The following is a 15049-nucleotide window of genomic DNA, read 5'->3' on the forward strand; positions in this document are numbered from 1 at the left end:
AAAAAGAAGAATAAAAAAATTGATCCATTAATAATGAACATTAATGGACATGGAAATTGTTTAATTAACACTCAATTACCACCACCATATACAAGTCTAGTCCCAGATGATGATGATATTGAAGGTCAAACACCTGAAGAATATGATGATGATGATGATGGTGAAGATTCGGCATTAAATTCATCAACATCTGTGTTTGATTTTGAAAAATCAAATATCGAACCAATTAATATAAATAATATTGAAATCATTCGAACCAGATCAAAACAATCAAAAATACGAATATCATTTATGATTTTATTTAAATCTTGTTTCTGTCGTGGACCAATGATGATGCGTATATTATCGGCATTATTTTTTGCTATTTCATCATTTTTATTGGTTGTTATTAATAAGATTATTCTGACCACTTATCAGTGAGTATTTTTTTGTTTGTTTGTTTGTTTTTTGAAAAAAGTTTAATCAAGTTTGATTCAATTCATTTTTCACTAGTTTTCCATCGGTAATGATTGTCGGTTTAGGACAGGTATTTGCAACAATAATCATATTGAATGTTTGTCGTCGTATTGGTTTTATTAAATTTCCATATTATTCACGTGAAATTAATATTAAAATATCGCCATTACCAATATTTTTTTTTGGTAATTTGGTTGCTGGTCTTGGTTCAACTAAACGTTTAAATCTGCCAATGTTAACCGTATTACGTCGTTTTACTATTCTAATGACTATGATTGGTGAATATTATATTCTTGGGTAAGGTTTCATTATTCTTTTCATCGATTATTGTTTTGTAACCGAAAAAAACTTAATTAAATTTCAAGGATAACCCAATCAACGACAATCAAAATGACCGTTTTTATGATGATTGGTGGTGCCATAATTGCTGCAAGGTAAGAATCAAAAATTCTTTTCAAACAAAAAAAAACTAAAATCACAAAAGTTCATTGACATTTCAAAAATCAATGATGAACAATTTGTTTGATCAAACAATTTGTTGTTTTATTTAATTTTGACAAGTTTTTTGTTTTAATTACATAGGATTAGCTAGTGTTAAAAGTTTCTTTTCTCTCTTGGATTCTCTTGTTGTTTTGGGGTTCTGAATTTTTTTGAAAAAAAAAGTTTATGCAGGTTTTTTTTCGTTGGTTCATCAAACTTTGTTTTTTACCCAAGAAAAGAATCCATACTGTTTTTGGCAGCGATAGATGGCGCCAATTTCTCGAACAATTTCTTGAACAATTATTTGAATTTTTTTAAATTTTGTATTTTAATTTTAATCCTTTTTTCTCATTTTTTCACTTCCTTCCCTTCCACTTTATCCAGCAATGATTTAGCATTCGATATGATGGGTTATATTTGTGTATTGCTCAATGATATTTTCTCTACATTCAATGGTATTTATATGAAAAAGAAACTTGATTCTAGGGTAAGTTTTTGTCTTAAAAATCAATTTTCAATGTTTGATTGAAAACATTCTTTGAATATTTGTTCCATCCATATTCACTACTCTCTTTCAATGTGTGCCCTAATCCAATAACATTTTTTTTTGTTTCTTTTTTCTTCTTTATATTCTTCCGTTTCTGGATGCTGTTACCTTCTTCTTCTACATGTTGGTTCATCATTGTTCACCAAATGATTGATTATTGATGATGATTCCCTTATGGTGGATAAAATGTTATGTTTTGAATTTTATTATTATTGTTTGTTTATTTGTATCTGTTGTTTGTCAATTGTCCCCTTATTCACACACACACACCAAATCAATATCATGTTTCCAAAAAAAAAAATGGTCAACAACAATGACAATGACAACAATGATTGATTATCGTGTCATCCATTCTTCTGATTTATTCTGAACCAATAAAAATGTGTGAATCACAACAACAACATTGACACCAAACCGATGACAATGATGATGATGATGAAAAAAACAATTTTGCTGTTTTTGGATTGAAATTTTTATTTTTTTTTGCAGGATTTAGGCAAATATGGTATACTTTATTATAATGCTTTATTCATATCAATACCATTATTTGTATTATCATTATGTATTGATGATTATGGTGAATGTTTTTTAGAATTTGAACATTGGAATTCACCATGGTTTGTTTTAGCATTTTTAATGTCCAATATAATGGGTTTTGTTTTAATGTATTCAACTGCATTATGTACACAATATAATTCAGCATTAACAACAACTATTGTTGGTTGTTTAAAGGTTTGTAAATTAAAAATCAAAAAAAAAAATCTTTTCTGGTAGCGAACGTGTTAATGAAAAAAAATATTCTCTGAAATCAATTTTCAAATAGAAAAGTATTAGTTTCAGATCAGTTATTATTATTACTTTTTTTGCAGCTAAAAATAGTTCAATTTGAAGCGAAAAAAAAACCTTTCAAATAAATTGATTGATTGATTGATTGAAGACAATTTAGTTTTAATAATCCTCATCATAATCATCATTATTGTGATTATTATTAAAGTATTTGATTTCTTTATTTAATTTTTCAATCAAAAAAATTTCTGTCCATTTGACACATTAATAATATCGGTAATAATAGTATAGTTATTGTATGAATGTATTAAGAAAATTAAAAACTTTCAACAATAATAACATCATTATGTGGAATCTGTATTTCCAGATTCGATTCACGTTTTTTCATTTCATTTTATTTTGAGGAGATTTATGATGAAATCACCATCGTCATCATCCAACATGATCATTAATGACATTCAATCAATCAGGTCATTTAGGTCCAAAGGATTAAATGAACATTGAGCTTTCATTTTTCTCATTTATGAAAATTGAAAATTGAAAATTGAAAATTCTATATTTGTTTCCCTTCTCTTCTTCTCTTTTTCCAAATAATCATCATTTTTAACCCAGAATGATAATCGATTTTTTTCAACATTGAAAAACATTTAGGACACCAAAAAAACATCCATAATATTTGATTGAAAATTGATTCTTGATTCTTGTTTTGTTTGTTTGACATTCTTTCAATTTTCTTTCAATTCCTTTTTTTTCTCATGTCATAATAATAATATCTATTTTCTATTTTTTTCACTTATAGAATATTCTTGTGACATTTATTGGAATGTATATTGGTGGTGATTATATATTTTCTATTGTAAATTTTATCGGTCTTAATATATCGATGATTGGCAGTCTAATATATTCGTATGTGATATTTGTTCATAAATCGACTCGTACAATCAAACAATCATCATCATCATCATCATCCACATCGTCAACATCATCATCCGATTCATCTACACCGGATTCAATATCAAAAGCTAAACAATCAATAGTCAAAGAATGATGATAAAAAAGAAAGAATTGAAAAAAATGTCAACCAAAACACATCAATGAAATAAATGAAAAACAACAACAACAACGATGATAACGAATTTGATCTTGCTACAATTCAATTTACAATTTTTTTTTTTGATTTGTTAACATTTTTTTCCAATGGCAAAATTCCAATGTTTTTTTTTTTGTTTTTTTTACAGTTTGTAAACTTTCTTTTACAAACTGGTAATGGTCCAAAAAACAGAAACAGAGATAGATAGATATATTTTTATTTTTTTTGTTGTGTGCCACAATTCTTGTCATGTACGTTATATACAAATGTTATAGATTATGTTTTTTTTTTCTTTCTTCTTTCTTCTTCTTTCAATATTCTTTCTTTTTCTCTCTCTTTGTGTGTATGTTTGTAAAAACATCAAATTCTGTAACAACAAATTCTGTAATGTCAAATTCTGTAGTAGCCATATAGACAGAGACGGAGACAAGACATGAGATGACATTGATAATAATAATAATGTCAACCAGAGATACAAACACACAGATATACACAGTGATGATTTGTAATTTTGTTAATTTTTTTCACTTTCACTTCTTTCAATCAATGCATCAATCAACTAATATTATTTCCAATATTTTAATTCAATTATAACTCTTTCCTTATAATTTTTAAATAATTTTTTTTTAATAATTTTTTTTTTTTTATAAATTAGTTTCTATAAAATATCAAATTATAATTTATAAATTTATGTCATGGGAAAATTAAAAATTGATGGGAATTGAAATAGACATAACAAATCATCAACTAAAACTTATTGGTGGAAAATGGGTAATAAAAATAAACAATTTAGTTGATGAAACTTGGACTATGAACAGGATGGAAATTGGCTAAATATGGAAATCGATAACGAAAAATAAACAAATCAAGTTTATGAACTATTGGACTATGGACAAATATGGAGTTGGAATTGATAACAAAATAATTTAGAAGATCAAAAACAGGATGCCGAATAATATCGAAAAGAAAACATCGATGGCGGTAATCGGCAAAATAAACAAATGGATGGATGTTTGATCGGGCATATATAAACCCGATCAAACTTGGCAAACGTTGGTCGAATTTCAAGTTGGATATTGGTTGGAAATTGGTTAATCATTGGCGGAAAACCTCTGGAGTTCGACCCATTTGGAAATTAGTGGAATTGGTGGTATTTTAAATTGGTGGTTTATTTGGTGGTTAATATTTGTATTTTATTTGGTGGTCAACAATTGTATTTGTATTTAATATTGATGTTTGAATTGTGAAAATAAAGTTAAATTAATAAAGTGAATATTTTAAATGGTGGAAAACAATCTGATTTTGATATTTATATATATATTTTTTTACTTTTTGTAACTTTTTTTTTAAATAAATAAAAATTACAAAAAAAATTGCCTTGTATCGATTTACAAAATGGGGAAAAAACTCTCTTTTTAAAAACTTTTGATGGATTGATTGATTGATTGGCTGTTTGATTTTTTGATTTTTTTTGTTGTTGTTGTTGAATCTCATTGACTGATAATTACTGTGTGTGATTAAGCAAACTGGTAACAACAACAACAACAAGAACAACAGAGTCGATTAAACAGAATCGATCCGATCCATCATTGAAAATCGATCGATCGTTTCAATTAACTCTTTTATATCTCGCTTGTTTCGCTTGATAGATATTTACATTGTCATCGAAGTCGTCAGTCAAGTTAATGATTCAATTTTGTTTTTTTTTTTTTTGCGTTTCAATTTTCACCATATCAGATCAGAAGACAAAAATCTCCTGATTTCCCCTGTCATCATCAGGAAATTTTTTCTAGTTTAACCCAGAGTTCGTTCTATAGGGAAATTTTTTTTGTTTTGCTTTTTTTTTTTGTTTTGGCCCGAAAAAAAAACAAAAAGATTTTTCAAAGACAAAATTACACTGAACATCGTCTAGAGTTTAACTAGAAAATGATGATGATGATGATTGTTTTGTGTTTCAATTCTTGAATATCTCGAAATGTTTCAAAATGCTTTTCTTCCTACTCGTCATTCGTTTGTTTGTTTTTGGTTTCTTAGAATTTTTCAAAACCAAAACGAGAAAAAACAACAACAAATGACAAACGACAAACAACAAACGACAAAACATTTGTATTTATTTATTTCGGTTGAAAAGAAATCAACAACAACAACAATAAAAACAACAACAACAACAGAAGAAGAATAATGTAGCAAAAAGAAAAATCATTTAAAAACTTGTCTTTTTTTGCTTGGTCGATAAAGAACCAAAGATCTTTATCATTCACATCATCATCATCAAGATGATGATGTTGCCATTTTTTTTTCTTTTTCTGGAAACATTTCTGAAATCCGAAGAAAAACTTTTATTTCGCATCAGTCTCTCTCTCTCTCTCTCTCTCTCTCTTGGACATTGTTGTTGTTGTTGTCATCAAAAATGATGATGATGATGGAAACTATTTAATCTCTGTTTCTCGAAGAAGAAGTGAAACGAAAAACCATTTTTTCGTTTCTTTTCCAGGAACATAATCAATTTGCTCTGTGTTTCTGTGTTTCCACAGTTGACAATCGTTTTTGTTGCAAGAAAACAAAACAAGAACATCCTCCTTATAAATCCTTAACTGTATCTCTGATGTCCATCATTTTTGGTTCGGTATTTTTAAAAAAAAACAAACAACAAACAACAACAACGAAAATGATGACCATTTTAATCGATTCGGAAATGTTTTTTTGCTTCCATTATTTTAAATCGGGGGGAGGGTGACCAAAACACGAAAACAAACAAAAATCAAAAACCGAAAAAAGATTTTAAAAAAATCTTTTCGGAAAAAAACTTTAATGATAAACTTTCGGATGTTTACCATCCAAAAAAAAAAATGCAAAAAGGAAAAAGGAAAAATGTTTTTTTTTTCGTTTTCTTTTTGGATCAATCACAGTCAGACAGTCAAACGGTCATTTTATTTAAAAAACAACATCTCTCTCTCTCTCTCTCTCTCTCTCTCTCTCTCTCTCTCTCTCTCTCTCTCTCTCTCTCTCTCTCTCTCTCTCTCTCTCTCTCTCTCGGATATTAAATTTGATTTTCGTTTCATTTTTTTTTCAAATATCGATTGATCAAATTGGAAAATTTTTGAAAACAAAATTGAATTTTTGTTTTTCAATATTATTTATGGAAAACTATAAATCATCATTCAAATTGATGATGATGACCATTATCAATGATGATGATGATGATGGTCATCGATTTGTTTCTTTCGATACAAATTTTCATTCATTCATTCGTTTTCATTCAAACAAAAGCAGCAGCAGCAGCAAACAAATCGATTGAATTGAATGATTGATGATTGGGCCGAGAATTCGTTTTTCTACTATTTTCTCTTGCTTTGCAGCAGCAGCAACAACAACAACAGAAAAGTTGAATGAAAACCTTGGAACAGTAAATAAAAAAAACATGAATAAAATGACCAAAGGAATGACCAAAAAGAAAAAATTAACCCCCCCCAAAATGCAGCCGCCTCTCCTACCACCATAATAATCATGATAATATTGATTATGGAAACGACCAATTCTTTTCTCTGATTATCATCATCATCATAATCGAAATGGAAATAAACCAAAGAACATCACATTTATGAAAAGGCAAAAAAAAAAGAAGAACAAAAAAAAAAATATGATCTTTTTCCAATAATAATTGACTTTCGAACCAAACAAAACAAGAAAGAATAGGAAGAAAAATCCAAAAAATAACCAAACAGAATAAATCGATTCTTGGTACATCATCATGTGATGATGTCGATGTTGATAATGATGATATCATCATCATCATTATCAGATCGATTTTTATCTGTGATTTTTTTATTTGTTCTGTTATAACATATATTACAAATTACAAAACAAGACAAAACAAAATAACAGCAAATAAATTAACTTGAAAAATAAATTCGGTAATTTGTTGACTTGTACTTATAATCAATTTATTTTTGGTTTTTTATTTATAAAGTCAAAAAATTACAACTTTTTGCTGTTGTTATAAATAAAAGAATCCTTTTGTTGTTGTTGATACTTTGTTGTTGTTGCTGAAACTTTGTTACTTTGTTGTTGTTATTGTTGTTATTAATTATGTAATGGATCATTGTAAAGAAGAAGAATAAGAAGTGAAAAAAACCTGTCAAAACTTAAAAAGATTGGCATTTTTGTTTCTGTTGTTGTTATTTGCCATTCATTCAAGACAGTATTCTTTGATTCTGTTTTCTTTGTTGTGAAAAAGAAGAAAAAATTCTGATTCTGTAACATTAATTAAACATTGATATTCGTTTTTTTACAAGAACAGAGACAAAAAAAATAACTCTTTCTTTTCTTAGAAGAATCATTAGGAAATTTTATCAATCAAACAACAACAACAACAACAACAACAAATGACGTTCATGCATAATTAGTTTAACGATAATTTCTTTCTGGCCTAGATTTTTTTCCAATGTTTTTTTTCACTGACATATTAATTCTCTATATATGCATGTTTGTGTCAAATCATCATCATCATCATCATTATCATTTTTGATGATTATAAATAAAGAATTCAACAAAAACAAAATTTCAATTCTTTTCATTTTTTTCTAACTTTGTTTTCTTGCCTTGTTGTTGTTGTTGTTGTTGTTTAACATTAGCAAGAATTCATCATCGCCATTGCATCTTTCTGTTGTTGTTGTTTAGTTTAGCTTTCCTTAGAAAATTACTTTTTACTTTCATTGTGATTTTTTGCTGCTGCATCAAAATATTGCTGTTGTTTTGAGATTTTTTTTGTTCAGGAAAACGGAAAATGAATTCTTTTCCATTTCTGCTCTGCTTGATTCTGGTTCAGTTGTTGTTGTTGTTGTTGTTGTTTTGACAACGGATTCCTGTTGTTTTTTGGACAAGTTTCCTGTTTTTGTTGTTGTTGTTGTTGGTTTGATTTTTTCATATTAAACCAACAACAACAACAACGGCAACCAACGGTTTTTTTTGTTTCAAAATAGAAGGGGAATAGAAATTATTATTATTTTGATTTTGATTTTTGAAACGAAAAGAAAATCTAAAAATCTTTTGTAAGGAAATGTCGAATGATGATGATGATTATGATGATTGCGAAAATCATTGGACCGTAAATCGGGAATTCACTGTATTTTCGGGATCCGCGAAAAATTAATTTCAAAAAAACCGCAACAAACAAAACAAAACAAAAACATTTTTAAATTCATCATTTGATCTGGACATTGAAAGCAACAACAAAAAAAAGTTTACGAAAAACTTTTTTATTTGAATTTTTTTTTTGTTGTCAAAATGAAACAGAAATGAATACCCACACACAAAGCTGCCACACAACAACAATAATCATCATCATCATTACCATGATGGTGTCCATTTAACCAAAATGATTATGTCAGAAAAAGTTTTCGGAAAAAATATTTCCGGAAAGTTTTTTTTATTAATCAATCAAGGACAAAATCTTTCTATTTTTATATGCGATGATGATGATGATCATATGAATCAATTAATTCAAATCAATCCAAATTTGTTTTGTTTTTTACTTTTTACGAACTGAGATTCTTACTTTTCCCAGAAAAAAAAATTCAGAATCTGTCATTGGAAGATTGTCATTGACACACACACACACTGTCAATGACAATCTTTCATTGATTTTCAAAGTAAACTTTTTTTTCTGTTGCTTTTCTGGAAACTTTTTTTTTCGCTGGAAACTTCTTCTTCTTTGTTTGAATTACGAAATGATGATGACAAATCTATCAAAGAAGTTTTGCTTTCCCTTCTTTGAAAATCTTATCTTTCAAACGTTTTTTTTTTCGATTCGTTTTTCACCAAAAATGAATTTCGACTTGAATTTTATGGATTCCATCATTTCCTTCCTTTGATTTCAATGGTAAACATGGAAAAATATTTTAAAATATTTTTTTTGTTTCCCGAGAAAATTTCCCCGAAAAAAAATTACATCATTAAAATGTAAAACCCGAAAAAAAACATTTTCCATAATATTTCCGTATCGATATGGAACAAGAGCAAAACGATTCCCGAAAACATTTCCCGTTCAAAAATGATGATTATGATGATCATCATTGAAGCCAAGTAATAATCATTATCATTATAAAAACAGTCATTATGGTACTTGATTTTTGGATATTTGTTGTTGTTCAACTAAATCAACAACAACAACAAGAATTTTTAAAATTCAAACAAAACAAAACAAAACACGAGAAATTCTTTAAGAAAAACAAACAAACAAACAAAATATATTACATTAACAGAATGCAAAAAAAAAAAAAATAAAGGAAAAGAATATTGGGACTGAATGGTAATTTATACCATTCAAAAATTTTTTTTTATATTATGATAACAACAATCGACAATCAAAAATCAACAATCAACAACAACAATCGACGAACAACAACAATCAACAACAACAACAATCGACGAACAACAACAACAACAACAACAATTTAGAATATTTCAAATGAATGATGATAATGTGATGTGATGTTTGATGTTTGATGTTTTTGTATGTTTTGTATGTCGACATTTTGCTATATGATATTTTTGTTGTTGTTGTTGTTGTTATCCGGTTTTGTTATGGTTTTTATTTTTTCGCTGTTATTGTTGTTGTTGTTCGGGATTCAGGATTCTGGATTCTTGGTTCTAAATTTGAAATTCACAAATGTTCTTCGCTTGTGTATGTATTGTGTGTGTGTGATCGATCGAATACGATTAAGCTGATTAGGTTTTTTTTTGCGTTTCAAACTTCTTATGTGAATGATATTCTCTCTCTGTGTGTGTAGGATGTGAGTGTGTGTTTCTCCAAAGCTTAATCGAAAACAATTGACCGAATGAGCGAAATTGAGATGCAATGATTTTGATTCATTTCGTTCTTATTTCAATGACTGAAATGAAAATGAAACTTGGTTTGGTTTGGTTTCGTCATCTGCCTTTAAGATTTGGTTCTTTGGATTTTTTTTCTCTCGAATAAAAACGCACTCGTTTGTTTGTTTGCTTGACTGCCAAGATAATGTATTGAATTAATCTTTGTCGATTTTGATCGGTTTTTTTTCTGTTTTTTGTTTCCCTTGGATATATTTCTTCTCTCTCCCCATATAAAACGAAGAGAAAAGACTAGAATCTCCATTTCAAACAAACATACAGAAAAACTGAATTGAATTGAAAACTCCATTTCTATTTTTTGATTTGATTGATTTTTCCTTTTCTTTCTTTGAAATTCTTCTTCTTTGAAGTTTTTTCTCAATGAAAGTTCGTTTGTTTTGTTTTTGTTTTTTCGCTCTTTATTCAACTTGAAAACCCGAAATAAATTCAGAGAGAGAGAGAGAGAGAGAGAGAGAGAGAGAGAGAGAGAGAGAGAGAGAGAGAGAGAGAATATAAATCATTTGATCCAACAGCCGATTAATTCTTTAGCAGAATTTTTTTTCCCCCAAAAAAAACAACAAAAACTTTTGCTTGATTTGAGAGAAAAGCCAGAAAACAGAACCAAAAAGGTAATGGAAATCAAGAATTTTTTAATTTCATTAAAAAAAATAGAAGAAGAAAAAGTGTTTACATAATCATCATCATCATTATCATCAAAACTGAAATCCCATCAGGATTAATTGATTATCATTATCATTTTCTGGGGGGGGGGTTGAAAATTGAGAAAAAAAAATACAAACTTATTACTTTCGTCTTAATGAAGATTAAATGAGAAAATTTTGTGTAAAACAAAACAAACAAACAAACAAACAAACCGACCGACCGACAACGTTAAACGAATGGAAGAAAGTTGCTGGAAATATGAATGGGAGAAAAAATGCAATGCAGTGAAGCCAACATTCAATGCTGATGATGATGATGATAAGGATGGTTGATGAAATTCAAAATGTTTCGAGAAAAAATCTTATTCAATTTTTATTCATAATAAAAACAAACAAACAAAACATTTACAGCAAACAAAAACATTTATAGGGGTTTCACACTACAGCAATGTGAATGCAATGCAATATTATCGTGAAATGAAATTTCACATAAATTTTCCATTTCGCGTTCACACTAAATTTCTCAAGCAGGACAATATTAAAGCCAAAAATATTTGAGCGGCTTCTTCGTAAATATCGTTAACACACGTGCTCACAGGAATTGAGCTTAAAATTAGAACGAATATAAGTTTACCGGAAAGTTTCTTTCTAAATGAATAAATTTTTCTCAGAAAGTTAATTTGCATTGATGTGAAATGCAAGCATTTCAGCCTCGGAGGCTGAAATATTTTTGTTGAAATATTTCACTGCAATATAGTTCTGAGCATGCGCAGATGCCATTGAAATATTTCAATGAAATATTTCACAGCAATATTGCTGTAGTGTGAAACCCCTATTACAGCAATCGAGAAGAGAACAAACATATGAATTTCAAATTTGAATTTTTTCCATTTGGATTTTTTCACTCTTTTTTCTCTTTCTCTGGGCTGTTACAGACTGATATTTTATTATTATTATTATTATTTGATTCAAGTTTTATCGTGTAGTAAAAGAGAGAGAGAGAGAAGAAAAAATCCTGGCGAAAAACAAGATAACCAAGTAAACGAAATAAAACAAAAGATAAACAGATAACAACAACAACAACAACAGAATTTGAAGAAAGAAGAAAAATTTATAGCCCTATGAACTTTTATGATTATGATATCTGTTTATTTTCCTATCTTGTTTTTCGTTTTGTTTATGATGATGTTGTGCTATATGGAATATATAATTTTTGGTTCATTTTCTCTCCTTGTTTAACCTTTTTCTTTTTTCATTTTTTATTCGGCTTAACAAATGAATGCTGGTACAGGCATCTTTTTTTCCACACACAAAAAAAAAAGGATATCTGTTGTTGTTGTTGCTTGTTGTTGTTGTCGTTTGTTGTTGTTGTTGTCGTTTGTTGTTGTTGCTTATTGTTGTTGTTGTTGTCGTTTGTTGTTGTTGTTGTTTGTTTCGTTCATTCATGATCATTAATTTCAAATTCACAAATTGTGTGTGTGTGTGTAATATTTTGTGTCTTGATTCATTCATAAAAAATGTTACGGCCATGTTTTTTTAATATGTTTTTTGTTGTTGTTTTTTATTTCAAAAGATGATGATGATGATTGTGGATAATAAAATAATATTTTCTTTTTTCGAATGGTCGAACAGAACAACAAAAGAAAAGAAAAGAAAAGAATTGGTTATTCAAACGAAGGGGAATGATGAAACGGATGAACGTTATTTATTTATGGACCCTGTTTAAATGTTTATGACCTTTTTTTTTCGTTTTTCAAATGAAATGTTTTTTCTTTTCTTTTCTTCCATCATTCGAAATGAATGAATTTTTCCTTTTTCTTTATAACATTTATTATCCAAATATAATGAATAGTTGTTGTCGTCATCATCATCATCATCATCATATTATGCTAATTTTTCTTTTTCTTTTGCTTGCTTGCTTGCTTGTCTTATATTTTCATAATGAAATTATTCATGAAAAATATATTATATTTTGAAACTGACAATGAATTTTATTATTTTGTTGTTGTTGTTGTTGTATTTGATACTTGTCAATGATAAAACAAAACAAAATGGCTGAAGAATCTATGAAGGCACTATTCAAAAAAAAATAAGCGAAAATTTGTTTCCCCTTAAATTTAGCTATGAAGCGGAATGTTTAAAAATTTTATTGCACGACATACGTACATTATGAATAAATCTTTTTTTTTTTTTTTTTTTTGGCTGAAAATATCCGGAATTAAAATGCAACCAAGCAACCAACCAATCATCATAATCATAATTTACCTTTTTATGATTTGATTTTGTCAAAATAAAGCCGGGAAATTAGGAAAAAAATAATAACCGGGAATTTAGTAAATGCAACCAAACGAAACCAAGAAAGAAGAAAATTCATTTCTCATTTGGCATAAAACTTATTTTTTTCAAAAGAAAATCCCAATTTTTTTTCCAAAAGAGAGAGAGAGAGAGAGAGAGAGAGAGAGAGAGAGATTAAATTATCATCACCATCATTATAATTTCTTTTTTTTCCCTTAATTTACAACCGGAATTTCATATTTTCTAAATGACTATGTGCGCATCAATGAATCAACGATAAAAGCCAAGTGAAAAACCCGAATAATGTCAAACCAATATGACAATTGGAAAATTTTTTCTTCATTTTTCGATTTTCATTTAATTTTATGGTTCAATTGAATTTTTAACTGCTTGCCAAACATTCATTTCATTCATTTCAATCTTTTCAATGATTATTCATCGAAGAAGAAATAAAATATTCTTATTATTAAAGTCAATCAAATAGAGAGAGAGAGAGAGAGAGAGAGAGAGAGAGAGAGAGAGAGAGAGAGAGAAGTGAAAAAACAGAAATTTTAAATTTAAATTTTCACAAAAATAAAATGGAAGTAAAGTGACGAAACAAAAAAAAGTTAAAAAATTATTACCTTTTCGGGAATATTTTCTGGAAATTTTCTGAAAAATTTTCTTTTTTATCGAATTAAGAAATCTATTTTTAAAAACATCCTATTATTTTTTTAACGCTATTTGCACCCGAATGTATTCACACATCAACTTTTTCTATATAGACAATGTCTGTCTATATATATAGTTGATGCGGCTACTATTACTTTTTATTTGATTTGTTTGCGTTTTTTTGGCGCCAAAAAAACAAACGAACAACATCGATAAGAAGACCAGTAGTGGAACCAAAACACGAAAATCTATCCTCGCCCAGCATAGTGGAATCAGATTCAGAATTTTTCATTTTTTTTGGAACCAGAAATTCTGTAATTCTGTAATTCTATACTGAATTTTTCGCGATTCTGTCTAATTCTGTGTAATTCTGTTCTTGCGTTTCAAATCAATTTTTTGCTATATCAAACAAGGCGCTAAAGAAAATGACGACAACAACGACAACGAAGAAGAAGAAGAAGCAGAATGCAATTCTGTGTTTGAATCTGAAAATGTTGTTTGTTGAAAAAAATTCCGTTGGTACATCGTACATATACAGTGTTTGTCGCCAGAATTTTCTTGGTTTGTTTGTACTTCTTCTTGTCTGCGTATGGCATGTGTAGATCTCTTTCATTTTTTTTGCTTTGGTTGATTCAATAGTGAATGATGATAGGATTTCTATTTTCTATTTTCGGTTCTTTTCTTTTTTCATTTTCATTGTCGGCATACATTTTTTTTCCAAGTCTTTGAATTCATTTTTAGTTTGAATTTTTTGTGTGTTGTTTTTGTCTGTCTGCTGTATGTTTTGGTCGGTTGTTTGTCCCCAATAGAAAAAGAAAAAGAAAAAAAAATTCAATTTTGGTTTGAAAATTCTTGTTTTTTTTCGGTTTTTTTGGTCCCATTTTGGTTCGATTTTTTTTCGTTTTTTGTTTTCCTTGGTGTTATTATCTGGTGGTGTTTGTTTTTTCATCGTTGTTGTTGTTGTTGTTGAAATTTTCAATTAAAAAAAAAATTCAATTCAATTTGTACATCTCAGTGTGTCTAAAGGGTTAAATTTTGGTATCTTCAATATCGGATATCAGAAAAATTTTTCTTCTTTCAAATTACACATTCAATATATGTGTGTGTGTGTGTGTGTGTGTGAATATCCTTGCGTTTTTTTCATTTGGTGCGTTTTTCATTTGATGCGTTTCAAATTCTTGTTTTTTTTTTTTCTTTTTCTTCTCCTGTGTA

The 15049-nt window shown here is 28.3% G+C and overlaps 1 protein-coding gene across 2 annotated transcripts; it reads left to right on the forward strand.

The window, feature by feature from the left end:
* The first annotated feature begins 6 nt into the window (after positions 1-6).
* On the forward strand, positions 7-4632 carry LOC113790307 (solute carrier family 35 member D2-like protein). 2 transcript variants are annotated; one of them, XR_012847148.1, is made up of 7 exons: positions 7-416; positions 493-753; positions 822-890; positions 1321-1423; positions 1973-2215; positions 3069-3610; positions 4015-4632. XR_012847148.1 is itself a non-coding variant. In XM_027339955.2 (6 exons), exons 1-6 carry the CDS (start codon positions 34-36, stop codon positions 3315-3317), a joined length of 1308 nt encoding a protein of 435 aa, XP_027195756.2. In that variant the 5' UTR covers positions 7-33; the 3' UTR covers positions 3318-4632. The 2 variants fall into 2 exon arrangements, 1 of the variants encoding a protein (XP_027195756.2); XM_027339955.2 differs by having other exon boundaries at positions 3069-4632.
* The last annotated feature ends 10417 nt before the right edge of the window (positions 4633-15049 follow it).

The sequence above is a fragment of the Dermatophagoides pteronyssinus genome, unplaced genomic scaffold (genome assembly GCF_027571235.1).
Source record: "Dermatophagoides pteronyssinus isolate colony J.1.1.1.1 unplaced genomic scaffold, Derpt_VIB-CSIC_2022.12 sq0094, whole genome shotgun sequence".
NCBI lineage: Eukaryota > Metazoa > Arthropoda > Arachnida > Sarcoptiformes > Pyroglyphidae > Dermatophagoides > Dermatophagoides pteronyssinus.

Bases quoted from the DNA above. Each gene is read 5' to 3' on its own strand.
- LOC113790307 (XM_027339955.2), top strand. From the start codon at position 34: ATGAACATTAATGGACATGGAAATTGTTTAATTAACACTCAATTACCA. The intron at 417-492 runs GTGAGTATTTTT...ATTTTTCACTAG, and splicing joins ATTATTCTGACCACTTATCA to TTTTCCATCGGTAATGATTG. The intron at 1,424-1,972 runs GTAAGTTTTTGT...TTTTTTTTGCAG, and splicing joins AAAAGAAACTTGATTCTAGG to GATTTAGGCAAATATGGTAT.